Raw genomic sequence first — 17751 nt, forward strand, 5'->3', positions numbered from 1 at the left:
GAATTTCCGATTCCATCACCATGAAATCTACGATGATTCAGTATTACACCTTACTATTTCCAGGATTCAAGTTGTCAGGTTACTGTAGTTAACGTTCAGGTCTAGATCTAGATCTAGAATCTAGATCTAGTTTTTATCATCTATATAATATTAATTGACTACTTGAATCCAGATTGATCTTTGCAGAATAATATTTATATAGATCTAGGCCTAGATCTAATCTAATAAAAAAGGTTAAGCAAGAGTTAAGTTAAGTACATTAATGACTCATGAGACATAATGTCATAATGATAATGAATGTGACAAATTGATTTTAAATTTTTTGTTTCAACCAGGGTGAACTCTTTTCTAAAGCACATCCTTGCAAAGATGGCTTGCTATAGCAACTTTACAGGTAGCATATTTTTGTATTTACTCTATTGAATGTCTATTCTGTACTTTCCAAGTTAACTAGACTAGAACTATTAGAGGCAATGTAACATTTGTAATGTTTTATATATATATAAATATATATATATATATATATATATATATATATATATATATATATATATATATATATATTATATATTTTATATATATATATATATATATATATATATATATATATATATATATATATATATATATATATATATATTAATTTTATTCATATCCTGAATGAAAAAAGAAAACCCCTCATAGATTATTAGCACCAGGCATAAACATCTAAGCTTTTTAGCGCAATTTCCATTCTGGAGAATTGCGTTTATTAACCCGTCATTTCTGGATGTATGAATGTATGAATGAATGGATGGATGGATGTGTGTCCGCAGCTTTAAGTCGTATCTCTTCCTCAACGAAGCAATATCGATGACTAGTTCCAAAAGCAATTATGTTAAGCAAGTTACGAGGATGAACATAGGCCATAAAAATTCCGGGTTTCTTTCATGGATTTCCTGGAAAAGCCAAAAAACCTAAAAAAAAATGCAGTTTTTGGCCCATATCTCGGCAACCAGACCACTTAGCGACTTGAAACATTTACCAATCAATTCCTGCCATAATTTAGAACAATATTGCCGAAGAAAGTTTTCAAAAATATCCTTTCGTTCGGTCACAAAATTTTTTTTGAATTAATTAAAATTTGGACCGAATTAGTAGGCATTTTTATCCAACCACACCACACGCGTCATCACGTTCAATAACTGTGCCATTACGTTCAATGGCTGCGCCATCACGTTCGGTAGCTAGGCGCGCAATGGTTTTTAGTCATGTAACTCTATTGTAAATAAAACATGTAAAATACTGAAAAAAAAATTAATAAAAAACGTTTTAATAACTAACCAATGGTTTTACTAACCCTGCTCTTGATTTACGCTATGACAGAGCTATTTTTAGATAACATAAGGAAATTGCGCTTAAATGTCACTAGACTTTTTAATTAACTTGTTTCATATCCAAATGATATCAATGATCAACACTTATAGATCTAGTTAATAATAATTAAAACACCAGAAACTAAAGTAAAAAACAATTTCATTTGTTTTCATGGGCCTGCTGTGTGCTGTTTGTTTTTGTGTGTGTGTTGTTTTTCATTTAATATATTTTGAAAAGTTCTTATGTCTAAATTTTAGGGTTTTAAAAAACTAAAATGTGATTGAAGTAATATTTTTATCAGGTGATCCAAACCATTTAGAAGAGCTAAACAAATTACAGTTATCACAAGAGGAATCTACTCTTTCAATATGGAAACAAATTATAGACAGCCATGTTGTTGAATCCAGTGATGTCAACATTTTGACAGACAAGAATGAATGTGATGATCTTAATGTGGCATCTGAAGAAAATGATCAGGATGAGTATTTTTCTGATGGGGAGTATACTCCTGGTAAATTTGACTTATTTACTATTTTCTGAGATTATTATGCAGCAATATGCAACCAAAGCAAATTAATCTAATTTATTATCATAAGTAACTTTTATAAATATTCATTAGAAAAGCACCCATATAGATTCTAGTTATAAATGTGAAAGACTATATAGAATCTAGTTATAAATGGGAAAGCACCCATATAGATTCCAATTATAAATGCCAGATTTTTAGGCAGATATGTAATTCACCACACATTTTGAGAATTTGGTTGAACAAAGAATTTCAATAAATCAAGTAATATGGGGGGAGGGAGGATTAGTCAACAATTTTTGCTTTTTGTATGAGAAGTCTTCTTTTCTTTGCCATATTTTTTTTAATTTGCTTCCATAGCCTTTGTCCACTCTAAGAACAATCTGCAAGGTAGCAGATGTTTGATTTTGGAGTTTTTTCTCCCATATTAGTTGCAGTCTCCAGCTAATCTAGCTCTGGAATTTATTAAATTTAATTATACCTATTTAAATTAATTATTTTACAGTTAATTTTGAATTAAAACTTGAGATTAATTTTCTCTAACTGATGTAGAAAGACTGATTTTTTTTTTATCTTTAGGAAACACCATGAAGGCTAAAAACTCAAAGCTTCAATTAAGAGCCTATCAAAAAGAACTGGCTGTGAAAGCACTGCAAGGGTTAAATGCTGTGATATGTGCACCAACAGGCTCTGGGAAAACAAGAGTAGCAACATACATTATACAAAATCATTTTCAGAGGACTGATGGTAGTCTATATGTTAAAAATAATTTTAATTGATTTTTTTAAAGCAATAAGCCATAGACTAATGATGAACCATTTTTTAATGTAAATATATAGATCTAGATCTAATAATATTTAAGAGTTTACACAAGTAGGCTATGCCTGACTGTTGAAACTGAAAGCTATAATTTGTTCTGAAAATTTTGTTCTCATAATTATAGCTAGCATTTGTTACAAAAGCAGTATTTACCTACAAATAAAATTTTAAGAAGTTTGAATGATTCTAAGACATATTTGGATGATTTGATATTCTAGGCCCAAGGAAAAAGAAAGTGGCATTTTTGGCTAAAACAGTACCATTGGCAACTCAGCAATACAAATCATTGTGCAAATACTTGCCAGACAGCTTGAAGGTACCCTTCGATTTCTTTACTTTCTAAATTTTTAACTTAAAAAAAACAACTAACAGTTTATAAAAACTACTGCAAGTTTTAAAAGCTTCACTTATATCACTTGTTTTATGTTTACTTTATTCCTTTAAGCTTGATTATTGTTATATTACATCTCATATTTTTGTTTTATTAAAATCAAATTGCAGACAATCTGTGTGACTGGGAAGGATAAAAACAGCTCAAATCTTCGGATGCTTCTAAAATACAATGATGTCTTAGTAATGACCCCTATGATCCTGGTCAATAATTTACAAAGAAAAGGTTTAAAACTAAGCAAGTTCACCTTACTTGTTTTTGATGAGTGCCATCATACCAGAAATTGTGAGCCTTACAACCTTCTGATGTCAGATTATTTAAAAGCCAAACTACAAGGCACTTTATCCCACTTGCCACAAGTGAGTCTTTGATTTTTGTTCTTTTTATAAAAAACCTACTAACAAGTGTAAATGAAAAGCAAATTTTTAACATTTTGAAATGCCAAATATTTTCTTATTGTTTTCATTAAATATTTTTACATTTAAGCTTGTAATATTACAAAATTTCATTTTTTTTTTTTTACATTTTCCTAAACTTTTCAAATTTCAAATTATGAATGTGCAACTTTTTAGATTGACTACTAATAATGCAGGGCTACTCTCACTACCTTAAAACTTTTTGAGTTTTCTGTTTTTGAAAAAAAACTTGTTTTCAAAATTCTCTATTTTAATAAAAAAATGTCTTAAATAAATAGATTGTCGGACTGACAGCTTCTATTGGTATTGAGAAATCCAAGACCCTGGATGAAGCGAAAGAAAGTGTTCTTGAAGTTCTAGGCAACCTTGATGCACCCCACATGTGTACTGTGGTAGAGAACAAGGCTGAGCTGAGGAAAACTGTTCCTGTGCCAACAGAGGGTAACTGAATAGTTTGTTTGTGTGCATGTAGCATTCAGTGAAACTGAAGCAACAAACTGGAGAAGCCACAATATTCAAGCTGAATTTGAGAACTATAATGCCTGATTTTTATCTCCCCTATACCCATTCTTAATTAAACACTGTACTCAACAACATACTTAAAATACACTTATTAAACAGATTTTTTTAAAAAGGCATTTATTTAACTTTCTGGTATGATAAACTTTATAGAAAACCCTTTACATTTGTATTGAAAGTTAACATTTAATTTTTTTTTTTCTAGAAATGTTTAGTCTTAAAGAGCTGGTACCAGATGAGTGTTATACAAAAATTATTGACATCGTAATGAAACTTGAGGAGCATGTCAAACAATATGCAAAAGGTAGTCTAATTAAACACCATATTATGATTACTAATATATTTAATTTTGATAATTTTGATAATATAAAAATAGATAATGCATAAAACCTTTTCAAGAATTGTTTTAAAAACTAAATAATATCACTAGTCATTTGCTGATGGAGTTTTAATTGAAAATTATTTCAATTTATCAACAACAAAAATAATGATTAAAAAATGTAAAAAATCAAAGCTTAATTCATATAGGGCCTAATTTTTATTCGGAAGTTACAATACAATTTAAACAAAGCATGAAATAACATTGAGGTTTGTTAAAACAAATACTATTCCTAGCTTTGGGTGATAAAACTGTGGGTGAACTGGCAGTCTGCGCACCTAAGGCTAAAAATGATCTGTCGTACGGACAATGGGTGGTTAAACTAAAAAAAGCTGCTCTGAGCTTGCATATGGGGGTCAACAATTTGACTGTGAGACATTTGGTGATGATCTCCAATTATTTAATGGTAATTATTTTGTTACAAATTATTTTAAAATAACATTTTAAACATTACTTGAATAAAATGGTAATTCTTAAATGAAGTTCTAAGCCCAAACCTTTTAAAGTCTATTATAATAAAAGAGAGAGAGCTGTGACAGTGTGGTCAAATGGTAGAGCATTTGGCTGCGTCCAACCATCTTAAGTTCAGACTCGAAAGTCCACCAGATCTAATAGGTGCCTGACTCACCATGTTGGGGAAAGTAAAAGCAGCTGGAAATAATGACCACACCATCCCTTCATAGGCTAAGGCCAAGAAACATGAACTGTACTAAATCTGACCTATGGATTGTTAGGGTTGAAAGAGAGCTTTACATTTTACTATAATAAGAAAGACAATAAAGATGTCAGTAAATTAATAATACAACCTGGTAGTTTTGATTAAATAAATAGCAATTATTAAAGTATAGCACCCTAAAGATGGCTTTAAACCCACATTAGAGGCAGTAAAGAGATCTCAACATGTCATATATTATACAACATCATTGAGAACATAATGCATAATGTAACTTGTTAAATATTTAACAATTTACCATTTAGCTAAGACTGGAGTAAAACTAATTTATGTGTTTATCAACCACATGTGGTTTTAGTGTTACAATATAATATTAAAGTTTTTGATTAGTTTTAACATATAAAAATAAAGATAACTCTTATCTCATTGTATTTTGATTGTAATGTTTTCCATTCCTACCTAGGCTTATAATTTTGCACTGGAGTCTTTTGATCTGATAGAGTCTACAGATGTTGTGAAATATTTGAAAAAAAGTTTTAAAGAGTATGTTGAGAACCCAGACAAAACTGAAGTAGAAATCATTCTTTGCAATTACTTTGAAGGTTTGCATTAGTAAAAATAAATAAATTAAATGATGCATTTCAAAATAATGTAGTCTTCATAATTTATAAGTAGATTTTCCATGTTTGTTGAATGTATATCAAATTGTATATCTGAAATAATCAGTCTTTTGAATTTGATATAGTTGATGATACCTCTAACAAATGTTTTTATAGGTGTTTAAAAATAATCAATGCCACAAGTGTACCATTATATTCTCAGAACTTGTACGACTTTCAAGTAAAAAGTATCCACATTATATTCTCAGAACTTGTACGACTTTCAAGTAAAAAAGTATCCACCAATCCAAACTTGGAAATTTTAAGTGCAATCATCAAGCAAAGAATGGCCAACAGTCAAGACTCTAGGTGCATCATCTTTGTTAGAACAAGAGCACTAGCAGAAGCTCTTGCTGATTGGCTGAACAGAAGTGAATTATCAGATTTAAATGCATCTGTTTTTACTGGCACTAGTGCTTCAGAGGAAAAAGGAGGTCAGTATTTTTTTTAATAATTTGGTTATTTTCCCAATGTAAAATATTATTATTTTACATAATTTTCTTTTTTACAGTTTATTTTCAAGAAATGTTTTTGTAGAAATTCTGCCAAGAAAATGTTTTCGTTGCTTTAGAACAAACTTTTAGTAAGGAAGTTATAACATGTAAATGCTGTTAAACCATTTTAAAATTTATGAAGGATAGACCTTATTTGAAAAAGAAAATAGATTTGGCCATTTCTTTTAATTCATAAGTTAAACTATTGAAAATAATACTTAAATTAGTACCAATATAATCCTACACACTAATTCTTGCCATCTGACTTTTAAGGAATGTCAAAAGATCAGCAGGAGGGTGCACGTTTTAATTTTGAACATGGATATGTAAAAATTCTTGTAGCAACATCAGTGGCGGAGGAGGGAATCGACATTGCTAATTGTAATTTAGTGATCAAGTACAATAAAATTGGCAATGAGGTCACAACAGTGCAAACTAGAGGCGAGTACTTACCCAATCTTTTTGTTTCATAGCTGATCTTTTTTTCTAGGGTTGCGTAGAACTGTTTATTTGTTAAGATGAAAAATGAAAGAGAAGTTCTGGAAGTTTACTTAGTTGTGAAAATATAAGTCAAGGTCTTGTCAATAGAATTGGCAACTTAAACAGAAGTCACACATCTTGAATACTATTTTAAAAAAAAACACAATGTTAATAGAAAGAAAACTTTGCTTATCTTGTTACATTTCTTTGTTTTACCATCAACAATATTTAAGTTGCTGTCATGTAAATTGTTTATCAAAACAGGAAGAAGTAGAAAGTTTGGAGGAATATCTGTTCTTTTGGCTAAGGAGAAAGTCTGTCAAAAAGAGCGTGAAAACCAAGAAAGAGCTAGATTAATGGAGATGGCCATAGAAGAGATCAGTACAAGAGATCCCGGGGTACTTCAGGAAATTATCAGAATTCATCAGCTAAAGCAAAATATTGCAACAGCAGGAACTCAGAGAAGCTCAAATAATGAGCCATTTAAACTGGTAAACATTCACACTTAAATGTTGCTTAGAAAAATAATACAATTTTTTAAACCTACCTTCAGTATAAATTTCTATTGCTTTGATGGTGATAACAATTATGTTTTTACACAATTCTTTATTTTATTACTAGTTTAAATTACATTTTACAAATTAAGTTACAAATTAATTTATTTTTTAAAGTCACAGTTTTATCATTTGTATTAAAAGTTGTATCTTACAAGAAATAATATAACCAGCAAACATGTAATAGTAATAGTGAATTTAAATTACAATATAATTGCCAAGTAGGCTAAATTTTAAACATGCATCCCAGACCTAATAAGACAGTACTTAAATTGACAAGGTATGATATATAAGACTGTAATTAACATCCTTAACACTATTCTTCTTGAGTTTAAAATGTAGTTAAGCAATTCACCATTTTGCAGGAGGTCTAGTAATAATTCCAATTTGTGTTAATAATTGTTTGTTCATTATTTCTTAATGCTAATCAGTTTGATCATTCCATCACAGATATGCCCAATGTGTAGAACTGTTGAAATACAGGGTTCAGATGTTAGAAATATCATGGGAAAATATTTTGTACCTGTAGACAGGTCAGTCATGCATGAAAAATATTATGTGAATAAAAGAAAATAAAAATGAAAAAAAAAATGAAAAAGAAAAATTTAAAAAAAGTCATGTACATACAATAAAAAAGTTAAATCAAAACTTTTTAGTTATTTAATTCAAAACAGTATCAAGGAAATACCAGTAATGCCTATTTTCTCAATACATTTATAAATATCTATACTGCAGTATAAACTTATTTTAATTACAGGGCATTGTTTGATGGCCTTAAAATCAAATGCAAAACACATGCACCTGAACCTATGGATGGACTAGAATTTGTTGGTGAGATATTTTGCAATGGTGACACAGAACCAGGAAAAAAATGTGGCCACAAACTTGGAATAATGATAAAGTATGGCAGTGTTCCATACTTGTCAATTAAAGCTGACAAGTTTGGTTTTCTCTTTGGGAACATGACTATCCCTAAAATCTTCAAGAGATGGAAACAAGCACAAGAAAAATTGTATATAGCAGAACTGACAAAAGATGATATTAAAAGGTTGGTATGTTTTATGTGTCATTTACTTTTGTAAATTTTTAATTTTTCATCATTTCTATACCTATTACAATGAGCCTCTGTATTATATAACTTGTGTGTAAATGGTTATGGCAGTCTTATAAACTTAACAAGCATGAAACAATTTATGAAACACAATATGTCAGCTTAAACCAAATTTTCTTGCATTTGATCAGGTACATTCAACTTACTGATGAAGATTTTGCTGGTTTGCATGAAAGTGATGAAGAGACATCAAGCAGTGATGATGAGTGAAAGATCTGAAAAATTTGTTTTATGTTATTTTAGCCAGTGAAATGAGTACTCTATTGTAACATTTGAAGTACGAAACATTAATTGGCAGTATCGTCTGCTGAAATATTTTAAGTTTTAGCATCATTTGAATTTCAAATAGTTTAGAAAATAATTATCCATTGTATTTAAAAACTCACTTGTATAACTTAGTTGTATTCACCCTAAGTTGAAATTCACACAATTTGAGTGTCCTTATAAACCAAGGACAATAACTGTGTTCATTAGGGACAGAAATTACAAATCAGATTTAAATTAAAGATGTTTGCACTACTTTATAGTAGCACTTAGTAAAGCTTCTCTCTAGTTTTAGCTTGTTTTATAATGTTTTATTTTAATTGATGTAACTGTTCCTACACTCAACTATATTTATTTACATATTTTAATTTATTTACAATAAACACCTCCATGTAAATAGGAAAACAGCAAACTGGGTATGGTGAATATAAGACTAAGTAATGTGTTAGGTTAATGGTTTTGGAGGCTAATAAGAGAGTTAATTGTTTATTTTAAAGATTTTCCAGTAACTAGAAAATATTTTTTTATATTGTCTATGTACACAACTACTCTCCACAAGTGTTTGGCCTTCTAATTTGTGTATTTAAAATTAAAAGGATTAGAATCTATATACATTTTAATAGTCTAATTTTATTTGGATTTTTAATGCATCGCATATACTTTACTAAACAATGTGGTAATTTGAAAATGTATTGCAATACTGTTTTTCTTAGTGTTGATGTTCAAATTCATCCAGAGAACTGATTGCCAAAATGTCAACACAGTGCAAGAACATCTAAGTTTCATTGCATGGTTCCCAGAAAAATGCGCAAACACAAACTAATTATACCAATCCACTTTAATTTTGTCACAGTTGGTGAAAAAATGTGTTCTTGTACTCCAGTGTACATTTTAATGTCTTTAAAAGCTCGATTTAAAAAGAAAAAAAATGTCCTTGTGCACTTTATTTGTGCACTTTTTCATTGTGCATCTTTCTTGTCACCTCATTGCATGATGCATATTGTGTTTCTCCACTAGATGGTCCTATAATTTGCATTTTGTTTCATTTCATTCCAGCAGATCAAACACTAAAATGCCCAACAACAAAAAATCTTGTATGAAAATATTGTTGTTGTGACTTCTCTATTACGAGAGTATCATAATTGAGATATCTCTTGATTAACCATTTTTCAAAATAATAAAAGTTTTATTTAACAAAATATATTGTTTTTATATATACTGTTTATTAAATAAAAAGTACTGCAATAAATAACAAAGGCTAATGACACATTGTACAATAAACTATATACAAAATATAAACAACTAGTTATTCGATGTTAAAGAAATCATTCACTTGAAACATACCAGACCAAGCAGGCATTACTTAACATGATAAAATAACAGTTTAGATACTGTTAAAGGTTCAATATATATAACGCTAAAATAAATAGTTTAAACAGTTAAAAATTACTTAAAACTAGTTGGTTTCAGTAAAAAAATAAAACCACATGTTGAAGTTACAAAACTATTTATTTGTTCATGATTATTTCAAGACAATATTGTAATGCAGGGATAGTTTAAAGAATGTACTTCACTAAATAACCTTTAAAATATTTTTTTAAATGAGATTACTTAAATATTGACACATTTAAATGCTGTCCTGGTGAATGTTTGCATTGATTTTGAAAAAAAATTCTTGTAAAAATAATTTTTTACAAATAGTATATATTGTAAAGTAGTGCACCAAATAGCTTGTTGTACTGTAATTTAGAAAAGAAAAACTAGTGCTGTATTTTTGTATATAACAGGACATTATCAGGCGTTTGGAAATATGCAGTATCTATATATGGAAGTCTGGCTAATCAATACGAGATGGTTGGTTAATATTTTCAAGGATTTTGAACAAAAATTGTTCAGTTAATTATGTTGGCAAGCAGCTTAGCAATTCATTCAACAATACAGAAAAGCCCCACACCATTTAATGTGAAGAGGGAAGAAGATCATGCATTGTCTAATAGAACACTTCAATTTGTTAAGTAAATTAAATATGCAACTAAATTTTTAAGCTGTAGTAAAAAATGTATACTTTTTTCCATAAATTAAATAATAAGTAAAATTATTCATTTGCTTTAAAAATTAACATAATATTACCCATTATTTTATTAATAACTGATAGTAAAAATGCAACAACATATATTTTAACATTATTTCTTAGTTTGTACAGCTAGAGGATTAAGCCAGATACCAAGTAATGAAAGCAATGGGGCGGATGTTTAAGGTGCATATTGTAATGAACTATTTGCATTCATCTCAAGATTAACAGTATGAGACAAAGTTCAACAACATATTACCAGCAATTTATTCCAGATCTATCCTCTTTCTGAGCTTGTACGTTATATAGTCTATATATAGTTATATATAGTCTAAGACTATCACATATTCTCAAATGATGAGAACTTGAAGTAAGAGATTCAGTTTTGTGCTATTATTTAGCACAAGGCCCACAACAATTCATAAACTTCATGTATTTTTACTTAAAATTCAATAAATGCATTGCAAGTGTGGCAATTAAATATCAAACACTGATGAAAAAAAATTCAATTTATATTGACATTATAGGTGACTTTAGTCACTAAACACATATGGGTTTGTAAGTTATTGTTTACCAACAGACTGTTTTATGCTGCCAGTGAGTGATCTCATGAAATTGTTTATAAATAACTGAATCAAAAAACTTTTTACAAGTAAATTGCTAAGAGTGGCAATTTTTTTAGGTTATTTATTATACATTCATGAATTTAAAATTATACTTTATAAATTTAAAATTTCTCAAGAGAACAAATTCAGTTATGAAAAGACATTCTGAAACAGGATAATACCTTCTGCTAGAGTGGCAAAAATTAAAAATATTTGCAATTGTTTTTTTTATTTAGGTAACAAATTGCAGAAGCTTTACTATGTAAATTTTACTTTGATTTTAAATACTAGTAATCTATGCCATATTAAAAAAAACCATACAATGCATCTTCCACAGCAACAACCTTATGGTAACATTTTAATCACAACTCACTACTTGCAGAAAGGAATGTACTAGCAGCTATAAAATATGCTCTAGACTAATGATGATGAAGAAGAAAATTGTGTTTTTTTATTATAAACAACATCACACTTGTATTAAAGCTTTAATGTTAAAACTTCATAGCAATACTAAAATTGTATTCAAAGTAAAGGAGTTATTGTTTTAAAACTTTTAAAAAATAAAATAGTTTTGTAATTGTTGTTTATAAAAAAAATGTTTCTGTGAAGCACTAAAACATTGTTTTGTGAATAGAAGATATTAGGCACTCTAAGAACTAAGCTAAGTTTTGCATTAAAATGAATTCCTGAGCTGGGAAAAAACTCACACACAAAAAATAACAAGAAAATTTTAAAACTTTGTTCAATCCCATGCTGCTTACTCATGTTAATTAGATCTAGGGGTTTGATTAAAAGGTATAATGCATGTAGCTTTTGCAGGTAAATGGAGGCTAGGTGTTGATGCTGAAGTGAGAAATGAGCTAATAAATGCTTTTCAGGGACAACAAAAACAACAACCTGGCTAGGCTAAAATACAATCAGCATTAAAATCTTGAACACAATTCAAATAGATCAAGATTAAAATCGAAATGTACAAGATCAACTGTTGTCATGTTAAAATAGTCTTTTTGATAAACATGATATTTAAAAAAAAAAACATTGCAAACATTAATAAACTATATATTGTTATAGAAACATGAAATAAAACTGGCTGCAATGTGCACATACATTAAAGAAATGGAAAATGGGTAAAGTTTAAATGTACATTCAATTAAATTATTTATAAGCTGTGGATAGTAGCTGTCATCACAGATAAGCATTTTCATCTACATGGTAAACACAACAGCAACAATACTCAATATGGCAAATCTAAGTAAATGCAGGAATATTTTTGAAAATATTTTAAGATAAAGCTCATATCAGGTAAAACGAGAAATAATATAAAATATTTTTACCTTAATAGGGCGTATTTTAAAAACAATATTTGGGTATACAAGAACCATTCAATGGCATGATTTGATTAAAAATTATGTGGATCAAGTTATGCTGCAAAGAAATAAACTTTTTAACAATTCTGAACTAAAAGGTTAATATGCCCTTTTTTTTTACCCTTGTTTGAGTGGTATTTCCATTATGACTAGAAAATCTAAACAAAGCCACATTTTAAATAAAATCTAGTTCTAGAAACTAAAACCATCACAAATATTTATAGTTCCTTTTTCTTCAAGTTAACCATTTTTTCCCAGACGGAGAAAAGTAAACTTTCTGAAATGTAGTAAATTTTATAAAAAGCTATTCTGAATCCATTGCACAAATTTCTTACAATACATTTGATTGTACTTGTGTGAACAGCTGGCTTCTTTGGTTGTGACAGATTCAATTTCCTGAGCAGCTAAAAATGATTTGATGGTTTTGAAGTTCTGATCCACCTCATTACATGCAGGGGCATGTCCATTTCTCGGGTGTAAATGACAGCATCTTGCACTCAATTCCAAATGTTCAGGCCTTAAGAGGGATTGAAACACAAATCTTCTGCAAAAAAAATATATATATAATTTATCAGAAAATCTTTCATATGAATGTGAAAACACTTTTTAACATAATTTGACACAATGTCACTCTGTAACAAAATAAAAACTGATATATTATTACTATCACTTCATAATCTGCCATTTTTTTTATGTTATGAACAAATATTTAAAAAAAAATTAAATTTCTTGTTTGTAAAACAGATAAAAATTCAACTGCTTTCTGATTTGTTTTATATTTCATGTACCAACACAAAACCTCTTATAAGACTTGTACAATTGTAAATTGAATAGGACAAATGATTTAAATAAAAACTTCAAATTAGTTCCAAAACAGAAATCTGCCAAATGTGCTTTTGTTAATTTCGGCAAACAGTATGATCACCGGAATATATGTACAATATGTTAGATACGGAAATCAAACAAATTCACCAGCTGAATATGCACAGAGATTCTGTCAGCTATGTACATAAATAGGCTACATATAAAATGTTCATATTTTTAAATTATATCAAGAGGCCTAAGTAAAAACTAGGTGACAAACCTGTGGTACCACAAAGCTTCATGACCTGGGTAGGTGTCAATCAGGTCACGAACAAACACCATCTCCTTAACAAAAAGATCTGTTGAGTTCTGGGAGTGTAATGATGAAAACCTGTCATTTCTAGCATGAATTTCTGTAAGTAAAAACTGTCTGTAATGAAAGCCACTGTGATCTGATATATGTGTTGATGTCCACTTTTCTGTTGACTTCAGTTCTTTTAGTAGTATCTGAATAATGTTTAAAAAAAAAATAGTACTGTGATTTAATTTTTACAGAAACTAGTTTTAATAATTATTACACAATGAAGTGGATATCTTTGGTAAAAGTGATTTATTTATTTTCAGACAACCATCAGTTCATTTGAATTTTTTTTAAAAGTGTTTTAATATTTAGAAAGCCTTACAAAGTCATGATTTTTTGTCTAATGAAATCAATGTACTAAAGCTAGTTGTTAAAAGGGGACATTCCCTCTCCAGCAAAAAAAATTAAGAGGCCAACCTAAAAGCTTTTACATTAGATGAAGCTTTAAAAGAAGATAATAATTCAAACACCCTTGAATGCAAAATGTAAGGATTTTACTTTACCTAAATAAAATCAATATGGAGAATTAAATACAAATAAAGTAAAAATTTTCTCTATCCTGGTTAGGCAAAATAGAGGTAAATAAAATCAATTTAGAGAATAGAATATAAGTGAACTGAAAATTATATCCACCCTTGTTAAGCAAAAAAGAAGATTAATAGTAGTGTATAGTGTATCCAAAATTTAATTTTATTATGGGTTTTAAAAAATGCGGTTGTTTAAAATAAGAGAAAGTAAAGATCCAACTTGCACTGAACAACTAAGATCATGTGTAAAATGGGTATTCAAAAAGTGGAATACAATGTTTGAGATAAGAATGGAAAGATATAACAATTAAGAATATATATAAAATGGGGTTAATAAAAAAATTGGAATACAATGAGATAAAAAAGCGAAGGATCTAACCTGCATTGTCAATTAAGAAAATATAAAAGTTTTCAAAAAGTGGAATCAAATGTATAAGACAGGTATCATTAGTAACCTAAAAAAATCTAACCTGCAAAGAACAGTTAAGACAATATTTCACAATCCAAATTCTATGAGACCAGGCGTGGTAGTTGCAAGGATATCGTTCAGCTGCCGTTGCACAAACATCTAGCTCCAAGTGTGTCTGTGTTTTCAGTAGCCTACTAGCCTCTAAAGAAAATGCCCCATTGAAAAATCCTGTCTCTGTGGGCTCATTTAAATCCAAATCAATACTTTCCACAGTTGCTGTTACTTCCATATTAGGTCCAGGTACATTTGAACAAGAAGAACTGTTGCTACCAGAGCTTGATGACAAACAATGATCAAGAAGTTGTTGAAAGAGCCATCGCCTGAAGTATAGAAATTTTAATCCATTTTATTTTGCATCTATTATTTTGTTAACAAAACGACCATTTACAATTAAAAAGTGTCATTAGAAAAATAAAAAAGAATTTGACGCTAGATGGGTCATGTTTTGAGAATTCCAGATATTACAGGAATTGCGCTTAGCTGGACACCTCAGGAAAGAAGAAAACAGGGAAGGCCAAGGAAGACATGTCTTTTGCGCAAAAGGGAGATGATTACAACAATTAACTGATATATTACTACTACACATATAAGGCTTATGAGTTTGTAAGTAGGACATATCTAGCAATAAAACTATTATTTTAAATCTTTTGGTTGTTAGCTTCCAACCCTACTGAAAAAAAAACAAAACTCATGCCTTTACCTGTGAATAAATGTTTCTGGGCTTTTGGGATGCTTGGAGATGATGAGAACCCCAAATGAAAGATCATCTTTGATGGATAGGTATCCACTTTCTATGAGTTCCTTCCTTCAAAATATTATAATGCTATTTTTATATTTTTAATATTAACATAGTACTAACAAAGCTTCAGTGGTTTTAGAGAAACATTTTATTAATAGAATAAAAAACAGAGCTAATGAAAGTGGATTAAAATAAAAGAAACAAGGCAGTGCTAATTTTACCTAATATTCCAAGCTGTGTAGTTATCTGGATTGAATAATAACACAGCTCTGCTCAGATGAGAAACTTCAACAGGATCTAGAAATAAAATACAAACACTTTAAGGACTTGATATTACACTGAAAAATATTGTTTAAACATATTTAAAATGGTTTTACGTATTGTTAGAAAACTTTTAAAATCATTCACAAAGACAAGATCATTGATGTTTTTTTTTTAAATTTGCAAAAGACTTCTTAAGTGTTTTACAATGTAAAAGCTGTTTTAAATTTACTCAAAAGCTAGCATTTGTGCAAAACTATAATCTTTTCATATACCTAGACACTTTTCTGAACTGTTCTGTCCCCTCCATCCAATAAGTCTATTAGCACAATATTTCACCAGCAGCTTAACTGCCCATGCTTCAACTCCAAGCTTGTGATTTTCAACAAAAAATGGAGACCTGTTGTGTGTAGCTTCGACTACTGGTAAAATATCATACTCATCTCTGTAAGAAGAAAATCATTGTGTTGTTAGTAAATGTTTGTACTTCAACTATTTATTAGATGTTCTAATAGGGTAAAAACTATCAGAGGATCTAGCTAACATTTGTAGATCTATGTGGATAACCAAAAGACAACATTAAAATTCATAAGATGAAAATGCAATGTATGTTAAATGATGAAATGCTACATAAAATATTGAGTTTAAACTTTAAATACACAACTTGATTTTCATTTAGTCATTTAGGCCTATCTTAATCATACATATTAATTATTATTAATACATAATCTTATTAATTATCTATCTTTTAAAAATGGTTAGGCATAGAGGCCAGTAATATACTGTTAATTATAATTTCAGAACTACCAGATATAGATATTATTGAGACATCTCTAACAACACAGGCATTTATTATTTGATATTTCAACGCAAAAACAAGACAGATGTAATGTAGAATAAGAATACTGATTAGTAACTGAATCCAAACAAAACTGAGTCACTGACTCACGGACTGATCGAGTCATTGATGAAGTTAGTTAGTCCATCAAAATAATCATTCTGCCATCAATCTGTCTGTATGTGTTAATGATTAATACATAAAGACAGGTTTAGCGGTCTAATGTTTTAAATAAATGATTTAAATTGGAAAGTCTTACATATTTGGATCTTTTCGAAATATGTTATTAAGGTCGATTAACAGACGAGGAGCTCGGGCATCCGCCATGTTGTTAGTAACAATGGTCATGTGATCGATCCGATCAGCTGTGACTGAGCCTCTTTTAAAAATAATTAGATTTAGATCTAATTTCTTACCAACAAAATAGCAATATTATTAGTGAAACACATGCATGAAGTTTAATGCAAAATTACATCTACAATTTATAGATCTAGAGATCTAGAACCGTAGGCTATTATTATTTTTACACACTAAAAAATTGAGACAGTTTGAAATGACAAATCCAATAGTTTAAGCTTAGGCTTATTTTGCGAATTTTTAAAATGTAGATCTAGTCTAGCACTTTTTCAACTATGAAATAAAACTACTTTTCATTAAAATTATGATAAATATTAAATAATAAATATAAATAGCTTATAGATGTAAATGCAATTTATTTATGATTGTCTCCAGTTCTATTTTTCAATGATTAATGATATTATTAATATTTAGATCTAGTATTATTTAGTGCTCTTTCAGTTTATATTATTTCATATAATATAATATAGGCCTATCTATAAAATCTAGTTAAAAAATTATTTTAAATACCAATAGTAATAGTCTAGATCTAGATTTATATTGTTTTTGTAGGAAGAACTTTGAATGTTTAACATTCTTTTATTTTAAGGGAGTAACTATATAGGTTTTACCACTAGATATCTAGATCTAGATCTAGTTTGACTTGTGACTTCAAGTTAGGCCTATGAGTCTATGTGAGGGTATCGAAAAATATAATATTGCGATACCACA

General features: G+C 29.1%; 3 protein-coding genes across 3 annotated transcripts; 2 read left to right on the plus strand and 1 right to left on the minus strand.

The window, feature by feature from the left end:
• Positions 1-8: 8 nt before the first annotated feature.
• LOC131956608 (antiviral innate immune response receptor RIG-I) lies at positions 9-6724 on the plus strand. Its single transcript, XM_059321116.1, has 12 exons — positions 9-78; positions 336-394; positions 1658-1867; positions 2462-2629; positions 2920-3017; positions 3203-3451; positions 3787-3949; positions 4233-4331; positions 4643-4812; positions 5543-5681; positions 5948-6172; positions 6506-6724. The coding sequence occupies exons 2-12, from the start codon at positions 370-372 to the stop codon at positions 6703-6705; spliced, it is 1746 nt and encodes a 581-aa protein (XP_059177099.1). The 5' UTR covers positions 9-78; positions 336-369; the 3' UTR covers positions 6706-6724.
• Positions 6725-6750: 26 nt separating this feature from the next.
• LOC131956622 (uncharacterized) lies at positions 6751-9853 on the plus strand. Its single transcript, XM_059321148.1, has 5 exons — positions 6751-6789; positions 6946-7203; positions 7717-7799; positions 8024-8314; positions 8509-9853. Exons 1-5 carry the CDS (start codon positions 6751-6753, stop codon positions 8585-8587), a joined length of 750 nt encoding a protein of 249 aa, XP_059177131.1. The 3' UTR covers positions 8588-9853.
• Positions 9854-10082: 229 nt separating this feature from the next.
• LOC131956623 (protein prenyltransferase alpha subunit repeat-containing protein 1-like) lies at positions 10083-17162 on the minus strand. Its single transcript, XM_059321149.1, has 7 exons — positions 16943-17162; positions 16121-16290; positions 15806-15881; positions 15546-15650; positions 14847-15165; positions 13769-13995; positions 10083-13228 (listed from the first exon to the last, which is right to left on the minus strand). The coding sequence occupies exons 1-7, from the start codon at positions 17029-17031 to the stop codon at positions 12979-12981; spliced, it is 1236 nt and encodes a 411-aa protein (XP_059177132.1). The 5' UTR covers positions 17032-17162; the 3' UTR covers positions 10083-12978.
• Positions 17163-17751: the final 589 nt, after the last annotated feature.

The sequence above is a fragment of the Physella acuta genome, unplaced genomic scaffold (assembly GCF_028476545.2).
Source record: "Physella acuta isolate Inbredline_101_S28 unplaced genomic scaffold, ASM2847654v3 ptg001163l, whole genome shotgun sequence".
NCBI lineage: Eukaryota > Metazoa > Mollusca > Gastropoda > Physidae > Physella > Physella acuta.

Coding starts and splice junctions, on each gene's coding strand:
- LOC131956608 (XM_059321116.1), top strand. CDS start 370: ATGGCTTGCTATAGCAACTTTACAG. Junction 1,868..2,461: donor TGATGGGGAGTATACTCCTG/GTAAATTTGACT, acceptor TTTTATCTTTAG/GAAACACCATGAAGGCTAAA. Junction 3,452..3,786: donor CTTTATCCCACTTGCCACAA/GTGAGTCTTTGA, acceptor TTAAATAAATAG/ATTGTCGGACTGACAGCTTC.
- LOC131956622 (XM_059321148.1), top strand. CDS start 6,751: ATGAAAAATGAAAGAGAAGTTCTGGAAGTTTACTTAGTT. Junction 7,204..7,716: donor ATAATGAGCCATTTAAACTG/GTAAACATTCAC, acceptor ATTCCATCACAG/ATATGCCCAATGTGTAGAAC. Junction 7,800..8,023: donor TATTTTGTACCTGTAGACAG/GTCAGTCATGCA, acceptor TTTTAATTACAG/GGCATTGTTTGATGGCCTTA.
- LOC131956623 (XM_059321149.1), bottom strand. CDS start 17,031: ATGACCATTGTTACTAACAACATGGCGGATGCCCGAGCTCCTCGTCTG. Junction 15,882..16,120: donor CAGTTCAGAAAAGTGTCTAG/GTATATGAAAAG, acceptor TTTTATTTCTAG/ATCCTGTTGAAGTTTCTCAT. Junction 13,996..14,846: donor GTCTTAACTGTTCTTTGCAG/GTTAGATTTTTT, acceptor AACATTATTCAG/ATACTACTAAAAGAACTGAA.